Below are 21,456 nucleotides of genomic sequence, written 5' to 3' on the forward strand. Positions count from 1 at the left end.
CTTCTTCTTTTTTTTTTTTTTTAAATTAACCCCTCAAGTTGCTGATAGTTGTTTTCTATCCAGGTCAGCGTGAAGGCGGCCATCTTGTTCCGATCTGCAGGCGTTTTAAAGGATGAACCCACTGTTTACTAGTACAGAAGAAGCACAAACTGCGGCTGGCGGTACTCTCGCTGCCTCGGCGCCTTCCCACTGAAATAAAAACAAACGGTACAGCTACCCAAACTATTTATTATTCCCTTAATTAAAGGCAAAGACCAAGGCAAACTTGTATAGCCACTTTGAATTTGGTTAAGGAAGTTATTTATCATTATAACTTTATAAAACGGTCAACTTTTACCGCTTTCCTTGGTGTTTATCAGCAATAAATCGTACAAAAATAATTGAAACAAGGTCTGTCAGTTAATCGCCTTGGTTACTCTTTTGGCGGAGACCGTTGCTAGGTTACTCCTCGCGCTTTCCTCATGTCAAACCGCGACTCGTTCAAAGTTCAGGTAAGCTGTGCTGCTGGTGTCGCACTTGCAGGACACTGTGTAGAATTAATTCAAATAAGCTCTTTTGTTTTTACATAAATTGTGACTCGTAATAAAATTTACCAAGCCATTATTTTTACGTCTGAAAAGCTGTTCCGCTGACTTACTGTAGGTACGTGTTTACCTTTTAGCTAACACAGCTAGCTAGCTAACGTTAGCCGACGACGACCCTAGAAACTCAATTAGCGATAACAAACAATAACTCAACATCTGTCTGCTCTCTAAAGGCAGTCAAATTAGCTTCACTGTATTTAGCAGACACCTGAAAAATGTTTCAACAAACTTTCACGTGTTGCTCACAGGTGACAGCTAACTGTCCGACATGATGTTCTACACGCAACTCTTCACGTCCAAAAGGGCACCGCTAGCTAAAATTTGGCTAGCAGCTCACTGGGAAAGGAAGCTTACCAAGGTACATGTGTATGAATGCAACTTGGAAACAACCATCCGAGACATAATTTCCCCTAAGGTACAGTTTTTCAAAACGCATCACTAAAGCATTATGTTGTATGAAAATGTATATGTATATGGTGTTCAAGGAGCTTTAGTCCTGAAGAACTGAATGTTGGATGAGACGTGAAACGTCTTTAATAACCTAAAAAAACAAAAAAAAAAAGCGTCAGTTTGCTTTATATTGAGGCTCCCAGGATTACCATGACCTTGATGACTGAGAATCTTCACCGGCATATAGCTAAATTGTGCTTGAGATGTGAGCTTGTGATCTTTGCAGATGAAAATTGGTTTAAGGACATCTGGGCATCTGCTCCTTGGTGTGGTCAGAATCTACTCCAAAAAAGCCAAGTATCTCCTTGCAGACTGCAGTGATGCCCTGATTAAAATTAAAATGGCATTCAGGCCAGGTAACACACCCAGTTTATTTTATCAACAATTATTTACATAGCAGTGACACATAAAGTAACCACAGATTCTGACAGGGCTGTAGTTACTTTGGATTGACTGGAATTTTCATTATGGCTCTGCTAAGGTAGAGACTGCATAATTATGTCAGCTGCATCCATTAATTGAAGAAAAATGGATGACATTGTAAAATATGAAGTGCCTAATAGGAAGTTTAATTTGGAGGAACTGTTTTATTTATTTTATGACATCTATTCTTGAATAAACGATTGCAGTTTAACACAGCAGAAAAAATGCTTTTTTCACTATCTGATAACAAAGAGAGAATAATAGTGCAGGAATTGAGTCACTGTTATGCATTCAAAATATTGTGCACTTAGTTGCTGGTTTATCAGACACTTTAAGCTAAAACAAATACAGTTTAACAGTCCTGCAGTAAGTCCCATCGTTATGAATGTTATAATGTTCAGTGCTATTGATAAGAGCGGATTCAACTGTATGTTTGTTTTGCATACTGCAGCTCGTGGTACAGCACAAACAATCAGCACAGTTGAATCAGCAGCTCACTAAAAAGTTTTAACAAAGAATTAACATGAGAATCTTCATGGAGGAAGTATTTATTATGCAACTAATGTATTAGACTGGATTCATTTGAGCTACTTTTACCTAAAAAACTGAAAACGTTTTGTAAATATTGGTAAGCACTTTACCTAATACTGATAGCCATCAGGAGGTGATATAGGTATAAATATTTACCCAAGTTATTTTGGGAAGCAAGGCGCTCAGTGCAGCAATGCTATGTGCATTTGTGGTTTCTGTGGAGTGCATGATCACAATAGGCTAAACAGTCCCACAGGACAGAGAGAGTGCAGGGATTTATTACTGCAGTTAAAAAATCTTTAACACACACTCAACAAGCAGGTTAAGAAGTTAGCATGTCTGAGGTTATGCATTAGATCCAGAGACTTCATTTACTGAGATGTCAACCTATCATGACTTTTTTGTACCTGCAAAAGTAACATCACTGTACCTGCGATTATTAAAAAATGTTCTAACATGTGCCAAAGAAATAGCTTTTTATTGAAATCGTTGACTGCTCTTCCTATCTTTTCTTCTTCTAAATCCACTACATGCACGTATTATTTGCACCAGGTCAGACAGATTTGCCGGTGGATGGGCTCGAGGCCAAAGTAAAAGCCATTACCTTGATTGAAGATTTCACTGCTTTTGATTCCCAGCTGCGGCACCCTAGGTACTGTTTTGTTCTCCGCTTCAACAAATCCCAACCTGTCATTTATACTGTGGTTTCCGTTGAGGCATATCGCCCATACATGGCAATTTAAAAGTAGATGGGTGGATGAAAATCAACCATTCTGCACAACTCAAATGCTCATAATTGTGAACGCGGGACTGATTTTCTGTTGTGATTACAAATATTGTAAACATACTGATGTAATAGGATATAATTGTGTGTTTTGAATTCTTGAAGCAGGGCTAACTGTTTTGTTCCAATATAATCATCTTTTATTTACACTGAATATGTATTATGTTTGTGTCCACATTATGTTGTCTTAATGCTGGGACAACAGTGACATAGATGTTGTGGACCACTTTTCGCTGAACCAGAGTCGATCAGAGGAAATCACTCTGAAAGAAGACTTTGGAAATGACTTTCTCAGCCTGGTAGATATTGGTAAGAACCAGTTTGTTTTCACATTATAGCACTTTCCGAGTTCATGCTAGTTTTTGCCACTTACTTTGTTAGTGTAGGGCCTTTTACATATTATTGTTCGTCAGCATTAATTGATCTCTGGTTTAAACATTTGTACTGCAACGACTTAATTCTATTTGAGCATTTTGTGTGTACCCAAAGCCTGATGTAATGTATTCCTCTGCACCATAGAGCTCTGTCTGTTTGGATCTTTTATAGGTTATCATCAGCTCCATGTTTTAAAGCAGGGCTTTCAACAAAGAGCTGACATATATCATACTAACAATATGATTTTTTCCCCCCTCTTTTCTTTCTGCTGATGGGTAGGAAATGAGTCCCAAAGCAACCCAAATGCACTGCTGGACATGACCTTCCCGAGCTTGGCTCAACAGGCAGACACATTTGGGGATGAGGATAAAGGATGCGATCTGCTTGGTAGTCGTTGTGAATTGATCGGGATCAGTTTCTGCAACATTTTTGTCTTGAAGACCAGCTTTAAAAAAAAATGAATTACTGACTTGCTTTAATGTGAGAGTTTGTGAAGATATATAGAACCTGATTGCTCTGAGTTTGAACTAAACAAAAGAAATTAGTTTGTAGGGTGCTGGCTAAAATCTGCCACTGTAAGGTTTGCATACTTGCACTTACTTTAAAAAAACTTAAAAATTGAAATTCACACACCTGATTTCTGTGTTCCAATTCACAAGCTGGATACTCCAAAATTAGGATTTCTACACTAATTAAAATTAGTTGGCATAAGTGTTAAGGTAATATCTATACATTTTTAACTTGAAGAAATATGACAAAAGCCCCTCAAGGTTACCTGATATTTGCATTCAGCTCTTCATTAGTAATTGATGATTTGTCATTTTATCCATCCAGATGAAGCAGTCACTATATGATAGATATAATAGAAACCAGGTGCAGTATTATGTTGTTGACACAAATCTAAATTGATTGTGAGTCTCAAGGCAACACACTAAAGTGAAAGTTAAATGGATGCTTTAGTTACCATTAGTCTGGTGCTATTTTCCAATCCTCTATTAGGCTTTTCAGTGAAATGTCACAGCTCATACTATAAACTCAGATGAAGCTATCCTGGACCTGCCCCAGTTTCCCAGTGGTGTTTTTACTCTGTCTGTACTCTAAGTGCTGTGTCCTGGTCATAAACTGTGAAATATTTGACTTCATAAGTTGACTGAGATTGCTCAAACGCACCATTAGGTTTGGTCCCTGTGAGGGAAAGCTGTCTCGTATGGGAAAGAAGCAGAAATCTATCTGAGTGCGCAAGTCCTCGAAATGACCCGTGCTCATGAACTGTATCCTTTCACAGATCGAGCCTCTGAATTGGAAAACAAAGAATAAACAGCGGCTGAGACACAGCTTGGCCTGCGTGGCTCTCATAAGAACAGGATTTACTCACATATTCATCCACTCATTCACAGGCTTATTCATCATTCCGTTATGTTACATTCAAATACTCAAGCTGTCATCTGTCTTTCCCCTTATTGTCTAAGTGGGATTTTCTGCTTTTCTTGTCAAAACCAAAAGTGACTCATGCTTCTTTATTTTTATCGACCCTGCAGACTTCTTGACAAACTCCAGTGATCGTTGTCAGCCAACAGACTTCAGCATTGATGAGGCACAGAATGAAAATCTAGAGAACTCTACACAAAATGATCAACAAGGTGATAATTCATCCTGACAATATTTTACAGTCACATACATCCTGTTTTCACCTTCATTTGAACAGCTGCTTAATGGTGATGTTTTGTTTTGATGGTTCAGCAATGCCAGTGGATAATGTTTTCATTTGCTGTTCATCGAAAGAGTACATTTGCATTCAGAGATATTATTAAACTCAAATTAGACTCCATACATTTTCCAGATGCTGACAGAAGAGATGCCGTGCAGGTTGAGACCTCTTCACTGAATGAAACCACCCTGCTTTCTAATGAGCAGGAGGCTTTTGCCCTTGGACCTGTGGCCGTCACTCGTAAGCATAACTATGTCCTTCATCTCCCAAGTGTCTGTCCTCTGTGTTTCTAAATCAGAAGTGGAGCAAAAACAGAAGAGTCTTGACACTTGATACAGAAAAACTAGCTCTCATATGAACTGCTGTTTCTCTTCAGCACACTCGGAGAACAAGAGGGGGAAAAGGAAACGCAAGTTGGTGGTTGACCACACCAAAGAGCTGAGCAACAAACTTATGAGAGAACAGCTTTCTGACTATTCAGATCTGCTTGTAACCTTGGACATGGCCCCACCGACTGTTCAGCTCATGCAGTGGAAGGAGAGCGGAGGTGCTGACAAACTCTTTGCACAGCTATGTTCCACCATAATAGCTCCACAGATGAAGGAGGTACAAACCCGCACTTTTATTCCGCCGTATGTTTTTGTCGACTGAGAACTACAACCTATCAGTGTTGAGTATTACATCCAAATTACTCACGATTGTTAAGTCACATTTTGCTTTTACAGCTCTTTTCCAGAAGTGTCTTCCAGGTGAACTCTTACAGTGCGAGTGAGGGGGTTGAGGAGATGCGCCAGGAAGGACAAGAAGGTAAGAACTTATTCATGGATTGAGTGAATTAGAATTTCCATGAAGTATATTCTCACTATTTGTAATGTATTGCTTGTATAATTCAATTCAATTTTATTTATATAGCGCAGTTTACAACATATGCCATCTCACAGCACTTAACCTAGTAAGGTACAGACCTTACAAATTTAAACAGAGAACCCAAAGATGCCTTTATGTGTGTATGTATAGTGCTTTAATCTGCTTTTCACCCTGTTATATCTTAGGTCAGAGGGATCTGAGCGCTCTCACCACAGAGAACATCAGTGTCATAGATTCATCTGCTGATCGTGAAATAACACACAACACTGAGCTGACAGTCTTTGATCCCATGAATGACAACAACATCGAGAATTACTCACAGCTCGCACAAGTAAGCACTTTTATTTTTTTATATATGAAGCTCTCATTAGTAAAACGTTTGAACCTGTTTTTAATTCTTACTTAATTGTGTGTGTCTGTCAGGATACAAGCAGGTCAGAGTTCACTCATCCAGAACTTCCATCAGAAGACTCCATGTTTGTCCATCCGTCTTGCTTGGAGCGAGACACTCAGTCAACTTCCCTCCACACTCAGGTGCTGGTGAACACACACACAATTACAAATAGAAAACAGGGCAGGAAAGTGTTCTCTGTCAGCCTCCACTTTTCACTGACCTTATCTTTGGAGTGAAAGTGAACTAATAATGGATGATTATCTGTGAAAATAACAGTGGCACAGTAGGTAGGCTCCAATCTATCATCGCTTGACAGATGGCAGGTGTTCATATCCCATGCTGCACTGGCGATGTGCCCAGCATTACTGACTGAAATGTGCTGCTTCTCTAACCTGCAGTCTATGCTGGGCAGCCAGGACTTTGAAGAGAGGAGGATAACCAGGCAAGCACAGAAGCTTCTGAACGCTCTGAAAGTAAGGCTCTAAAAATAAATGTTCAAATATCAGAACCACAGTAGCACCGACTACCCCATCTTACATTCACGTATCTGCATTTTCAGCACTGTCGTCTCCATATTGTTCAGCGCCCTTGTTCCATTTAACACAAACCGTCAGATAATAATCTATAGCCACAGTAGACAGGGAATTAAAGATGAGGACAGGGCAGGATTAGGGATGATGTTGGGAAATTAAATTCTGGTGTTTGTGTGCAGCAGAGCCAAAGCAGCAGTGACTCCACGTTCAGTCTGCAGGAACTCTGTGAAGGAAGCTCTCGCTCGCAGGCTGCAGCCACTTTCCTCTGCTTCCTCTTCCTAACAAAACAGCAGGCCCTCCACCTGTACCAGAGCGCTCCCTATGAGGACATCTTCGCCACACCTGGACCCAAGTTCTACATTCAGTAAAGCACAAGTCTGTTTTGTATCATCTCAGCTTGAGTTGCATTTCCTGGTTCTACTGAGCATAATTACTTTAACCCACGTAGCTTTCTGGGCTGAATAGTAGCAACTGTTAGAAAAGAAAAACCTGTTTGTCTCACCTTGTACTTTTTGTTTGTTTGTTTTTTGCTTCCTAAGCTGACTTTAAGCCTGTTCATGACACTTTTCTTTTGTGAGAATTCATTGACAGTTTTAATGAAGGAATGTTTATTCTAAAATTTGTCATCAGACTATTTTTGTATTGTAAATATTTCACAATTCTGAATACGGAACTCTACACAATCCTTTGAATGTATCTATTTTATTTTATTTAATTTTTGTCTGTACCATGTGATTATACAACCATACTTAAGGTCTTTTAGAACTGCACGTTCCTGCATGTTCAGTTAAAGTTGGCAATTTATTATAAGCAAATGTTGGGAATTCCTTGCTTTAGGTACAGGCAGAACTGACTTTGAACTTAACTAATGGTCATCTGTTCTTTATTCTTAAAAAAGGAAACATCTATTTAACATCACTCTGTTTTGGCAGTTATGCCAAATGCAAATATGACTTCATGTGTACTCTATTTGTATACATTTGAATGTTTTTTGAACGGTTTGTCTTGTGTTACTGGCAATTCATACAGTGGGCAATGTTTTCAATATTTTAAATATTTTTTCCCCTTTAGCTTGAGAAAACTGAGTCATCAATAACACTTCTGTACAGCGCTGAGCTGTAACGCTGGCACCAACTGGGGTGTCTGATGTTAAATTATACAGTGTGAAAACACTCATAAAGCTCTATTTATTTATTTAATTTACATCTTGACTGAATTTTCAATGGCGTCCATTCCATGCAGACCAAGCAGCAAACATTTGAGGGACAGTGAAGTGCTTCTCTTTTAACACAGGACTTTATAAGACATCGACAATGCCTTTTCCGTTTCGAAATTTGAGTTCAGTGTGTAAATAGTGTTGAGGATTTAGAGTTTGAGCCTTTTGTGTGCAACTGTAAATCAATCGTTCTGGGTTATGTCATCATAGGTTGTGTTCAAATAAATACATGCATGGAATTTATTGTATTCATATTCTTCAAGAACAAACTTTGCTGTAGTCAGTGGAGTGATTCTCTGCACATTCATCCATCATCTGAAGCGCTGTACACGGTGTACCAGCCCGGCTGCAGCTTCATCATCCTGCCTGTGTGTGTGTGTCAGAACAGGTGGATTTCTGAACCACGCTTCACCTGTCAGTGCTGTCTGTCCCATTAAAAACCCGTCAGTAAGCACAAATGTGCAGGTGAATCCGACCAAACGAGGCGTCCTGATTCCCTACTGTCACTTTAAGAAGCACCGATGCAGCAGTCGCAGTTGCCTCATTTCATCTCCGGGCTTCATGGCTGCAGGATGGACTCTCATCAGCACCAGCAGCGTCTGTTCGTCCTGCTGCCACCGGGGACCAGCCAGCCAGGCAGGCAGGGACCGAGGCTTTTCCCGCGATGCACAGCTTCCACCTGCCGACATGGTACTGCTCCGTACGCAGGTTGTATGTGGTCTTTTTTTGTAATGTGTGTGTTAGCAGCTGCCAGGAGCGTTTGTTTTGAGATGCAAGGACCTGGTTGTTGTATGTAGGACACAGCTGGGACCACATTTGTTACTCAGCTGTTTGCAGCAGAAGCGGTTTCTTGTAGGCAAAGTACCTGCCGGGCTGCTGGGGATCCTGTTCAGAGTGTAGTCAGATGGAGGTGATGGGACTTTTTCTTCTGCTTATCTAACATCGCTTTATTGTAGGCAGGCGACAGATGTGGGAAATCATGTGGTTTATAAAGACAATTGAAGGACGGAGCGCATCATCACCATCATCATCATCATCATGATCCCCGCACCATCTGATATTTATCCTGAAACATTCTGGCATCATCCACGGACATCTGCAGCTATGAGTTCAGCCCAGTTTCATCCACCTACTGTCGGCTGCTCGCCTCCACAGTCAACACTGATACTCACACTTACGTAAGATGATTGCGTATTTCTCACCGGCGTTGCCACTTGTTGCGCAGACAGAGGAGAGGGAGGTGAGATTTCCTGCCTCGTCGTCCTAGAATTTAAATTTAGGACGGGATGAGACGTTCAGCGCGCTCCTCATTATCAGCGCAGTTACAGGTTACTGCTGCGTCTGCTAAGATTTATTGAAGAGCTTTCAGCCTGGATCAGCAGGTTTGGTCTCCTGCACAGAGCTGCAGGGACTTCTGAAGATAGACGAGGACATTTTGTCCCGAGACAACCCTGAGCTAAACAGAACTGCCTCATATTCAGAGAAAGCCGTTTCAAAATCACGATTACTTTCACTTTCAGGTATCATTGAGGTCACTGGGGTCATGTGGCTTTCTGTGCATGTGGGGCTTTTAATAATCTAGTTGAAGATGAAAACACACAGTTGGATGTCACACTTGAGCATTGTTGCATCATGCAAAGTGTCTTCGTTTGTGACTCAAAGAAAGAGCTAGAAAATCTGATATGTGATGTCATGGTTGAGCTGTTCAGCTGGTGACACAATGAGTTAAACCAGTACATTGTAGGAAAAAAAAGAAAAAAACCAACAACAACTAACTAGCTGTTATTTTACAGATTTTCCCTGTTTTGTGAAATTACGGAAAAGTATAGCTATAAATTACATTCACAGAAAAAAGTATTAATGTTCATGTTAACTGTTGAAACAGGCCAAAACTGTAAATAAGGTCAACGTCAAAAATGTGTCTTTTTACAAATGTTAATTTGTTCTTTTACAACATTTGAACATAAAATCACAGATTTTTCTTTGTTTACTGTATTTAAATCCGCAAAAATATTGTATTATAGATTTTTGCATTAATATTAATTACAGGAAAACTACATTTTTAAAACGTATTAGTTTACATGTTGACGGGAAAAATAGGCCAAAATTTTAACCAATGTCCACATCAGAAATCTGCATTAACAAATAGTGATTCATTCTTTTTCAATGCGTGACCTTAAAATTTCACAGTTTAAATGTATTTAAATCAGCTAAAATTATCATCATGACAGATATTTTCTGTTATTTTTACAGTTTTTCCAGTTGTTGAATTTTACAGCATTCCCATGTTACTGTTTTTTTTAAACATCATTTTTCTGGCACCCTTACAGCCAGATTTATTTACAGTGTAGTTTGTTGTGACTTGAAAGGACAATAATCAGATAGTGACCAGTACCCAGACACTCATTTAACCAGTGGCTATAAAAGACCGCCCTAAAATGCAGCTTTATTCAAATGACACAGACGACAAAAATGGGCTGTTGATGGTGGATGCTGACATGTCAGTCAGTGCTGTAGTTGGGCACCTGAATGTCCACAACTCCACAATTTGTTGTCTGAGAAACCATTTCAGACAAGCTGGTACAGCAGACAATCTGCCACATGATGCTCTGGATGGACGTCTCCTAAAATGTCCACCTACTTCACCAAGACCAAGTGCAACAACATTCCACAAGCAGCATCAACAACCTCATAAACTCGATGTGTTTCCGATGTGCAGAACTTTACTGACTTGTGGTTTCTGGTCTCTGACCCCACTTAGATCTGTCCATTATCATTTCCAATATCGTCCTACTTGGTTATTTCATAATGTCCGCTCTGTTGTAGCGATGCTGTGTGCTGGAACAACAAATACTGAATCCCTGATGTTAAAAAGAATAGATCAAATTTAACAAAGTATTACATGCTGAATTCATATTTGTCTGAATATGATGGTACCTGTGTAGCTCTGGAGAATATACTAGTATACTAGTGTTTTCAGCATTTTTCTTTTCATTATCAATATGTATCAAACTGCTCATTTCATCAGTGAACACAGTGAGCATATTTTATTTACAGAAACTATAAATATGTCATGCAGAATCAAGTTAAGAAATGAAAAGCAGATGCAAGTTCTGAAGTTGGACTTCCACACACTATCTCATTTATGTTTCTAGACCATAAAACATTTTTCAAGCTATGAATTAATGATCATGTCCAGTGGTGGATGAAGTATTCAGATGCTTCACTTAAGTAAAAGTACGAGTACCACGCAAAACATTGTGTATTCAAAACCCCACTTAAGTGAAAGTATTTGAGTATTACTAGCAAACTGTGCCTAAAGTATGAAAAGCAAATGTAGTAATTGTGCAATAAAATGGTCATTATTAAATTGAAATTAATTTTAACGGCTTTGCTGGGTAGTTACAGTAACATCATCGTGTGTTTGTAGTCTTGCTGTCCTGTCAGAACCACACAAAAAAGTCCATTTTTATAAGCTCAGAAAAATATGTGATGATGCATTTTCCAGCCAGTCAAAGAGGGGTTTATTTTTTTTTATTTTATTTATTTATTTTATAACACTTTATGCATTTTAAGAAGTAGGGGAATGTTCTTCACTCATACAGGAACATTTTTATCTCTCAGTTTATCACAAACATTCAAAATCAAAAGGAGTATGAAAAATATGAAAAGTAACTTACTAAAGTTGTCCGACTAATTTAGTGGCATAAAATATACAATATTTGCCTCTGAGATGTTGTGAAGTGGAAGTAGAAAGTTAGACAAATGGAAAAAATCAAGGAGCCTAAAGTGGCCATACCTCAAATCTGTCCCCAAAGAAAGTACTTAGAGTACTTAGTTACTTCTCACCACTGATCATTTCTGTGATTTACAAGCATACAAGGACATTAAATCATCAAAATGCATATTGAAACGTGTGTGTATATAGCAGTAAAAATGTTTCTACAAGCTAAAGCTGTTCTTTAATCACATTTTGACACTGTGGTCATATTTAGGTGTGTTTATCATTTGTCTTGTCCTTTCAGTTCATGGCAGCTTTTTTATTTTTATTTTTTTACTGACCTGACAAATATGGAAATCAGACCGATGGCTGAGTTTGTCCCAAAAAAAAGGGACATTGTACTGTGTTGTGAAGAGAGTTTAAATGGTTCAAACATGTGCAATATGAACATGTTGCGAATTTAAAAGACTTTGTATAATATCATTTTTTCTGCATTGACAGAATTATGTTACTATAATACCTTGAATTTCTACATATAAAGGAATCTGTGCGATATATCTACAGTACTTATGTATATTGCTTGTTTATATTTGTTTTCCAACTGATGTTCCTACATATTTGCTCAGCCCCTTTGCTGCTGTAATACTGTAAAGTTACCCACTGTGGGATTAATAAAGGATTATCTTAAAGTCAGCAAAAGATTACCAAATGAAGCTGGACTCCAGAGGATAATACAGCAAAGATTTTAATAGATAAAAATAAAAATAACACAGTTTAGTTAAGTTTGGAAAGAATGGGATAACATGCACCTTCATGTTGGGAAAACAGATAATATAGTAATATCAGTAACTTGGACTCATGACTCAAGTATTTCAAACTAAATGATTTATGTCTTATCGGATCATATTAAGAGAGCCACTATTGAAAGGACACGTACATGAATCCACCTCTGCTCTGTTAATGGACAGTAATGACAAATAGCTGTGCAGACGGGGAGGACAGAGCTCAGAGAGGCAGCTGCACTGACTGTGAACTCACTGTGTCCCCTTTGTGTCCACAGAGAATGGAGGCTTTATTTGCTGCAGGCCTAGACTATTTTTTCTTATTAGGGTTAGACTTTTGTCACTGGAATCCAGTGAAGAAGCACATAATGACCACACACAGGAGACATTCTGGACATTTTCTTTACTAACAGCCTTCATTTTGCTTCAGTCATTTATGATTTAGATTGTTATACACTCGTTTTCTTGTTTTTCCTCTGATGTTTTTTTTTTTTCTATCTGTGGCGGTTATTGCAGTGCAGCTGTGAGGGCTCCTAGTGTCCCTCTCTAGAGACAGCAGCGGGGAGGTCGGACGTTCCTTTGCACATCAATGTCTCTCACTCCGAGTCGAAAGCCCTCCTCAGGTCAGCGCAGGTACTGTTTCTTTATGTAATTCCAACCTTTGATGAAGTCAGTTTCTTCATAATACTGTATGTTCTGATTTTGTGATGCTTTCCCTTAAAAATCCATCCTTAAAGAGCACCCACAAATACCCCTGTGCTTCCGTTTGAGGGCACTTTCTGGCACTCGTGAATCTTTTGTGCTCTTTGACCTTTTCATGTCTTCAAATATGGTGCAATTATCTCACACATCTAGTTTTGTTGCTTCCTATCTTGATGTAAATGAGTGTCATTTCATCTCCCTGCAAGGCGCTCAGTGGGAACTAGCGGTGGCAGTGGGCGATATTGCCACAGTGACTCATCCAGTACTCACACCTACCCTGGTCGGGTTCGGGCACCGGAGGGCAGCCCCCAAGCCCGGACGTATCCCAGTACACCCAGGTAAGAGAGAACAACTTTGGCTCTTTTTGTGTTTAATTGGATTCACTGGAGACTCTGAATTGCCAACATCTATGAACGTAGCTGACTGTCTAGTGTGTGATCCTTGTGATGGACTGGTGTGGTCTTCCAGGACTTTTACCAGCTGAGACTCCAGCAGCTTTCAGCTTCTCTTGTTCACTCTATTTATGCAAATTGAGATATTATTAGACCACTTTTCAGTATAATGCAGTGTTATTTTAATGCTAACACCACCAACAACCTTCAAAGTAGCTGTGGAGTTGAATTAACAAACCGCTGACACAATGTCAAGAATAGCTGACTTTTTTATGAGCTTTACCAAGGCTTTATTTCATGGCTGTTAAAGTGTTTTTCTTTTAATGTGAAAGATTTTGTGATTCATGTGTCTTAATTCAGACGTCAGGCAAAGCACACAGCCTGCAGTGACAACCATGGGATCAGGCCTCCGACCCCGGAGCAGTACCTCACACCTCTGCAGCAGAAGGAGGTGTGTATACGACATCTGCGAGCCCGGCTGAGGGAAAACGTGGAAAGACTACAACACAGGTGAGTCTTCCTCTGTTGCCTTGCTTGTTGATGTGTCAGTTCTTGCTGTAGTCCTTAACCTCTTAATAGCTGGCGTCCATATGTGTGGACATAAAAAAATGCACATCAAACAAGACTTTGGGTCTTAAGAGGTTAAATATTTTTTTCCTACACTGCCTAAAATGTATTCACCCTCTTTAGAAGTTTTACCCTTTAATTGCTTTTTAACACTGAATCATGGTCAATATAGTTTGACTTTTTAAAAAAGAATTTTAAAAAAAGAAAGAAAGAAAGAAAAAGGCTTGTTCACGTCAAAGTGAAAACAAAGTAGTAACGTTAATTTATTGACACAAGTATTTACCCTCCCTGAAGTAAATCACCTAATTCAGAAGTCAAAAGTCGCACAATGAATGAAACTGTGATCATCTCAGTACGATCAATGCGTCTCTAGTGACTGTAGTATAAAGACACCTGTACCCGGAAGGTCCAGTCACTGGTACATCAGTACTCCTAGATATAAGCACACCATGAAGATCAAAGAACATACCAACTGTGTGACAAGGTTGTTGAAAAGCATAAGACAGGAGCCTATAGCAGCTGACTTAGGGCGAAGGCATGATTCAACACTGAAAGACAATGAAAGGAGAAAACTTCCAGTGGATGGGTATCTTTCTTATATTGACTGAATTTCCATTTCCCTGATGCTGCACACTATCAAGTTCAACATTTTATCTGTTTTTGACATTCAACTACAACACTTTGTCTCTGTATAAGTGACTCTGCCAGTTAGGCCAGTCTCCCAGTTATCTTTTATGCATTTTCAGGGACTGTGAAATAGATGAGTTGAGAACTCAACTCTATAGGATGCAAGAAGACTGGATAGAAGAGGAATGTCACCGTGTGGAAGCCCAGTTAGCCCTAAAAGAGGCCCGCAAGGAGATCCAGCACCTCCAGGGGGTGGTCGAGTCAGTGAGGTCCAACATGGGTGTCCGTGAACAGGACGCCCACGACAACAAACCATACTCAGGGTTGCAAGGAGCTCGGCCAGGGGGGAGGTCTCGCTCCTGTGGATGTTCTCCAGCCAGTACTTTGAGCCGCGGCACCAACTACAGCCGACTGAGCAGCGAGGCTCTGCAGCTGGAGCGCAGCTCAAACGCTCCCGAGTCGACTGGAGCGTCTCGCCCAGCGGGACAAACCCACCTGCTCCTGGAGGCAGCACTCCTGTCAGAACAGTTGCCAGCCCAGGGCCACATCCGAGGCCCCCCAACTGTGCCACGCTCTTCCACCTATGAAAGGCTGTGCACTGGGGGAGCTGTGCTGCCAGTCTCACACTCCTGCCACACTCTCAGTAGCAGCTGCAGGTGCAGTGGACACACCTACCTCCCTCATCATCACTTGTTCCTGCACTTACCTCAGGAGGAGGCCCCGGCAACATCAGTGACTGCTGCTGCTACTCCTGCTACTGAACCCAGCCCCATCCAAGTCCCCGTCCCCGTCTCCGTCCCTGTCCCTGTCCCTGTCCCTGCACCGGAGAAGAAACCAGAAGTGCGCTCCCAGGCCTGCAGTCCCACTATGACCTGGCTGTGTGAGGAAAGCCCCGCTGAGGAGCTGAGCGTTATTTCTTTAGCTGCAGCAGACGTTACTCACTCAGAACCACAGATATTTCCATCAACTTTACCTTCTCTGTCCCCTGCTGAGCATCTTTACAGTGCAGAGCCACTGCCACCTGACAAACCCAAGGAGGTGACAAAGGTGCCAACTCAGCCCCAAACCTGCCAGCCCCACCCTATAGCACCACTCCCAGTGAGGCAAGAGGCCACAGCACTGGAGGTGGACGAGGACGATAAGGATGAGGCTGAGGGAGCAAATGAAGACGGGTATTCTCCTCAGCTGTGCCACTGGAGCCGGTACTTCCTTGTAGATCTTCTGGCCTTGGCGGTGCCGGTGGTCCCGACCATGGCGTGGCTGTGTCGAGGGGCGCCACAAGAAGTTCTGCCCGTGTATCATATTGGGTCTCTGCTGAGAGGCTGCTGTGCCGTTGCCCTCCACTCACTTCGACGGCAGGGTGCAGGCCGGGGCCGCAGGCCTACCAGCATGAACGGAGCAACACCGATCTGACACTTTCAGCCCCCTTTGAAATTAGGAATACAACTCCAAACCTCTGCAGGCACAACGCTGACTTTGCTTTATTACGTTTTTGTCACAGCAGCGCGTTGGATATCTCCTCTTATAAGGTTTTTAGATTTTACATAACGCCCTTGTGACTCTGTAATCATGCTTTGCCTTAGAGAACAAAGGATTAGTTGTACATTAAATACTTCCATTACTCGGATATCCTTACTGCTCCTGCCTGCAGTTTAAGTGGTTTTCTCTTTATTGCAATTTGCATGTAACCCGCAGTTTGTTTGGGTTCTCCTGCTTGCATTAAAAAGCCCCGACATGGATTTTGATGAGCCATCTTCAGTGCAAAGATCTACAGTTCAAATCACAAAATGATTGTCTGATGTCGAATGCTCTTTTATTTTTCATCATTTTAAAAGATGCTCTTAGAGAATGGGAGAGTCATGAAAATTTCTTATGGGATCAACAATCAGAAAAACTGATCACAGTCAGCACTGACCTGGCTTGTTTAGAAGCAATTGATCGTACAGAGCACAGTGGACGTGGGCACCAACAAGCAGAAGGCATTCATGTTTGTTTTTCAGTCACCCATGAATATACTGAATGTGTTTTAAAGCTGGAGGGACTTTCTGAAAAGAAAAGCATCGAATGTTGTGCTCAGGTGCAGAACAGACAGATCATTGGTTTTTGATTTATTTATTTTCCATTAAACAAACCATGGAAAACTGTACGGGCTGTATTTCTTTGATCGTATTGGGACAATTTCACACCAACACAACAATTTATCAATGACTTGAAAATAAACATCTTGAGTTATGACAGAGTTTCATTTATGTTATGGAGATCATTTAAAACATTTTAAAATTGCCAGAATGAAAAACAGAACTGTGCGTATAGTTGTTTAACAGGATGGTACTGATGCTGTTTTGGACCAGGGTGGGCGTGTTTGTACAGTCGTCCTCAAATGTATTCATATCCTTCCATTAAAGAAAAGGCAACATTCACAACAGTCACTGAAATAACTAGAAACTGAAAAAAAGTAATAATAAATAAAACATTTGCTAAATTATAATTTAGTGAAATACGACATTGCTTTTGAATTGTGTTTGAAAAGAATAGTTAAAAAGCAAACAAACAAACAAACAAAACTGTCCCGGACAAATTAGAGCACTTTACTGATGAGCAGTGGGCCAACATCAAAATACAGAGCTACAGAAAACCCTTGATTGCAGTGATTGCCTCAAAAGGTTGTTCAACAAAATATTAGTTTACAGGACCCATCATGCTTGTTTGCTTGTTGTTGTTTTTGTTTTTAATATTTCTGTTGAACCACAATTCAAAAGCAATGTCATGATTTTCATTACATTTCTATTATTAGTTTTGTCAATTTCAACTTATTTCTGTGACAGATAGAATAGAATAGAACTTTATTGATCCCTTTGGTGGAAACCTCAGGGAAACTGTTGAATGTTTTTTTCCTTCTTTAATGGGAGGGTATGAATAAATTTCAGACGACTGTACCAGACTTTCACTGCTTCAGTCTGGTCCTGTATCTACACATTTCATACAAGGGTTATAGGAGATAAGGAGGAACTTTCAATATTCAATATACTGTAGAATAAATCAACAAGTTGGATGAGAAGCTTTGTTTACTGGATTTGTGAAGAGAAAAGTCATATATTTTCTGATTTTACATGAAAAAAAAAGATGACTGCACAGCTGCAAGTGAAGTTACTGTTTGTGTGCGACCAGACTGCTTTCATTGCATTGTACAGAGTTAAATAAAAAAAACTAATGTACATTGTACAGAGCGTTATTCCTAACATGTAGATGCTCGTGTTTCAAGTGGGACTGTTGTCAGTTGTAATGACAAATTACCATGTACAGTACAGGCTGTTTAATTGCTGTTTTCAGCCTTACTATACAAACAGAACGATGTTTTAGCATTCGAGGATCTTTGCAATTAGGTTTAACTGTATAATCAGTAGTTCGGTTGAAAAAAAACCCCAAAACATTTCATTGTAAAAAAAAACAAAACGTGTAACTGCTTCATGCACCAGTGATTTCCATAAACGCATAAGAAACAGAACACTTCAAATCTCTTCTAAAAAAATAAAAGATGCTTCTGTTTTCTTTTTTTATTTACTTTTATTGGTAGTGTGCTGTGATACCATTAAATATTGATCATAACTCAGTGATGATAGGAAATGCTAAGGCTAAGCAGTGATACAATCGCCCAAGGGAAGTAAAACTGTTGTTACAATTACTCTTACTGTATTTAGAATAAGCCACAGACCAAAAAAACCTACAAACACTTTATCAGAGACCAAACATTTTCTGCACCACACTGTCTTTTGGCCAAGAAGACAAATATCATCCAGTTGTAAACTTTACAGCAAAAAGAGTCATATTGGTCATAAATTACGAACTGACGCTGCAGTATAGACAAAAAAAATCTTACATCTGCAGAGAGCTGTAGGCTGTTCATGGCAATGTTGTGCTTGAGTTGTGAATCCCTGGTTTCAATGTATTCCATACCTTTATCTAAATTTTTTCCAACAGCAAGTATCACAAAGGTTATTCAGAGAAATATCATTGTGTCAAACAACAATTTATTCTTACTTTAATGCAAGACAATTCATTACCCGCAATCAATACAATTTTATTGTAAAGGCCACAGAGCCACAGGAATGAGATTGATTCAGTGACACTTATCTAAAACGTGGTCCTGATGGCAGACACATTTTGTAAGTCAAATAGAGTCAATTTTAAGTCAAATAATAACAAAAAAAAAATAAAAATCACCATAAAAATACATAGCAGAATATGACAAAATACATGGGATGGGATAGCCTATGACTTATTACTGTATGGAGTCTAAAGTATAGTATGAAGGATAAAGTTTTAAAGCAAGTGACGTAACACAATTTGTATCTAAATGAGAAGTGAACTAGTGAAGCTATAGACATAGGTCCTATGCAGGAATCAAGAGCAGGAATCATCTGTTACACATTTTTCCTCCATGTTCCCGAGATAGGAGTCAACCTGCAGTGAAAAAACAGGGTCTTAGTGCTGTGATTAAGGAAGAGGGGATTACAGGATACTGAGACCAAAAGCTTGTTAAATCCACACCATTTAATCTCTAAACATCAGCGGGTAAATTACAAAGGCTAAATGTATGGTCGCTATAGGTATGTGGCAAAACGATCGTACAGGTCGGAAATATGAATGTAAAAACAGCCCAGAGTCATGAATCATAGCACAGCCATCCCTCACACATCATGTGATAGAAAAACGCCTCACCCTGATAATCTGAGTGGAATTAAACAAAGTTGAGTGCACAAGTTTCAGGCTTCCAGACCAAGCAGCTCCACGTCAAAGGTGAGAGTGGCATTTGGTGGGATGATCCCTGGGTGACCTTTGCTGCCGTACGCAAAGTCTGGTGAGCAAACAAGCTTTGCCCGCTGACCTACACTCATCTGTGGAGGAAATGGAGACATTACTTACATTGCTGTTACTACTGAAATAAAACACCACCGAGCAGTAATATATTCCAATTTAGACCATCAGATTATTAGATATACCTGGCTTAAATAAATGTAGTCAGATACAACAGTCTAGCAATAACTCCTACTGTCATAAAGGTGGCTGTAGAGGTCAGTTCTTGTGGTGCTGTTCAAATGTAATGTGTATCTCGATTACTTTTTTAGTCTATAAGGTGCCACAAAACAGTGAAAAAAGTCCATCAGTGTTTCCCAAAGGACAGGATAACATCTTTAAAGGTCTTGTTTTGCTCACAACCCGAAGACGTTCAGTGTACTGTGACAGAAGAGTAAAGAAATCAGAAAATACTCAAATTCAAAAAGCTGGAATCAGAGAATTTCTAGTTTTTAAGTTTTAAAAAAATCAATTAAACCAATGATGAGAAGTTTGCCAATGATTTAACAGAGAATCCATTAATGTAGCTGACAGGTGTTGCTGCTACTTTGTCTTTTGATATATGTGAAAATATGACAAACACCAAACATCTCTGAGTACATCCATCACAGTGAGACAACACCACAGACAGCTTAACACCACAGCCTTCATGAAATGTATAATTTTTGCAGGACTGTTGTAATGGTAATTTTAGCTAGGTGCACTCAAAATGTTGGTAAAGATGTACAGCACTGTGACAAGCCCTTCAGAGGGGACATCCTCAGTGGAGGAGCTCTTCCTCACCTGGGCTACTCCTTCTTCCCAACCACGAATAACCTCCTGGTGTCCAATTTTGAATTTGAACGGCCTCCCCCGGGACCTCGAGGAGTCAAACACTTTGCCATCTGCCAGTGTGCCTGATGATTTAAAAAAAATAATAATAGAAGAGACGGGAAGCTAATTAGCGATCTTGAGATGTATCACTCGACAATCGGCTCGGCTTATCGATGAGGAGTCCCACTTTTCTGCGCCAGGCAGCCTGGGAGCCAAGAGCTAGCATTAGCCGGCTAGCATCATGGGGTCGGTTAGGAAGATGACAGCAGCAACGGAACCGTTAGCTCAACCGTCCCCCTGCCCTGCTAGTAAAGACAGGGCAGCTCAGTTGAAATGACTGCGAAAATGAGACAAACTCAGCAAGCAAGTGGCCGCGTTCACCACAACATTAGTTAATGTTAGCCGAACAGGCACAACAACCAATTTGTTAAACAGCGTATGAGCGCTAGCTACAATGCTAACCAGCAGCAGCGGGCAGCCTTAGCTCAAACTAACCGCTTCCACTTGGTCCCACATTTCACACAAACCTTCCGAATCGCCAACAACTTGCGTGAAACATGTAGTTTTAAAAGAAGAAAAGAAAAGAAGAGGAAAACATGTTTCAGTGAGCTCCATTCAGAAGCCTCCGCACTCACCGACATAGTGCACCACGACGCGCTGCCCCTTCTTCGGAAATGTCCGTCCTGAAAAGAGGAGAAAATAGAGAAAGCTCGCTGTAATAATGAACCAGACACTCTGTGAATTAAATAGAGCATTGAGCTGTTCAACGAGGCATAGTATTCCCACCGTCGCCCGGAGTTATTGTCTCAATCTCTACTCCCATTTTCGCTCTGTGGTATCCGTCCTCTCGACCACCCTTCAATACGAGCGGAAGCAGGAGGCAGGGGCGGCCTGCTGGAGAGGGGGTGGGCATGGATGGAGAGAAATGCACCAAGTGACCACCGATGCAGTGATATTCCTACAAAAAAAAATACCTTATTCCAAAAGTTCAGCGTCAAAACAAACATAATGTATATATGTATGAGAACCATCAATCTGAAGCTCATTAATTGAAATCTAAGTGATGTTTCTTCACTGCAACATCTGAATGTAAATGTAAAAGTCTCTCGTGCTGTGCCTTGGAATTCATCTGA

At 40.3% G+C, this 21,456-nt stretch overlaps 3 protein-coding genes across 3 annotated transcripts; 2 read left to right on the forward strand and 1 right to left on the reverse strand.

Moving 5' to 3' along the window:
* The first annotated feature begins 852 nt into the window (after positions 1-852).
* rad21l1 (RAD21 cohesin complex component like 1) lies at positions 853-7,017 on the forward strand. The gene is made up of 13 exons (XM_008279105.1): positions 853-999; positions 1,261-1,390; positions 2,541-2,640; positions 2,978-3,081; positions 3,427-3,534; positions 4,686-4,787; positions 4,970-5,095; positions 5,232-5,461; positions 5,581-5,662; positions 5,908-6,053; positions 6,146-6,256; positions 6,515-6,589; positions 6,829-7,017. The coding sequence occupies exons 1-13, from the start codon at positions 853-855 to the stop codon at positions 7,015-7,017; spliced, it is 1,650 nt and encodes a 549-aa protein (XP_008277327.1).
* A 1,420-nt stretch (positions 7,018-8,437) lies between these two features.
* Positions 8,438-16,069, forward strand: snpha (syntaphilin a). The gene is given in 5 exon segments (XM_008279118.1): positions 8,438-8,506; positions 8,509-8,555; positions 13,277-13,408; positions 13,823-13,972; positions 14,776-16,069. Coding segments are annotated over 5 exon segments (1,692 nt in total).
* Positions 16,070-18,200: 2,131 nt separating this feature from the next.
* Positions 18,201-21,208, reverse strand: fkbp1aa (FKBP prolyl isomerase 1Aa). The gene is made up of 5 exons (XM_008278055.1): positions 21,110-21,208; positions 20,959-21,006; positions 20,294-20,406; positions 19,376-19,551; positions 18,201-19,117 (listed from the first exon to the last, which is right to left on the reverse strand). The coding sequence occupies exons 1-4, from the start codon at positions 21,144-21,146 to the stop codon at positions 19,420-19,422; spliced, it is 330 nt and encodes a 109-aa protein (XP_008276277.1). The 5' UTR covers positions 21,147-21,208; the 3' UTR covers positions 18,201-19,117; positions 19,376-19,419.
* Positions 21,209-21,456: the final 248 nt, after the last annotated feature.

This window comes from Stegastes partitus, unplaced genomic scaffold (genome assembly GCF_000690725.1).
Source record: "Stegastes partitus isolate 25-593 unplaced genomic scaffold, Stegastes_partitus-1.0.2 Scaffold4, whole genome shotgun sequence".
In the NCBI taxonomy this organism is placed as follows: Eukaryota; Metazoa; Chordata; class Actinopteri; family Pomacentridae; genus Stegastes; species Stegastes partitus.

Coding starts and splice junctions, on each gene's coding strand:
- rad21l1 (XM_008279105.1), top strand. CDS start 853: ATGATGTTCTACACGCAACTCTTCACGTCCAAAAGGGCACCGCTAGCT. Junction 1,000..1,260: donor GAGACATAATTTCCCCTAAG/GTACAGTTTTTC, acceptor TGATCTTTGCAG/ATGAAAATTGGTTTAAGGAC. Junction 4,788..4,969: donor TACACAAAATGATCAACAAG/GTGATAATTCAT, acceptor AACTCAAATTAG/ACTCCATACATTTTCCAGAT.
- fkbp1aa (XM_008278055.1), bottom strand. CDS start 21,146: ATGGGAGTAGAGATTGAGACAATAACTCCGGGCGACG. Junction 20,407..20,958: donor CGTCGTGGTGCACTATGTCG/GTGAGTGCGGAG, acceptor TTAAATCATCAG/GCACACTGGCAGATGGCAAA. Junction 19,552..20,293: donor GGGAAGAAGGAGTAGCCCAG/GTGAGGAAGAGC, acceptor TTTCCTCCACAG/ATGAGTGTAGGTCAGCGGGC.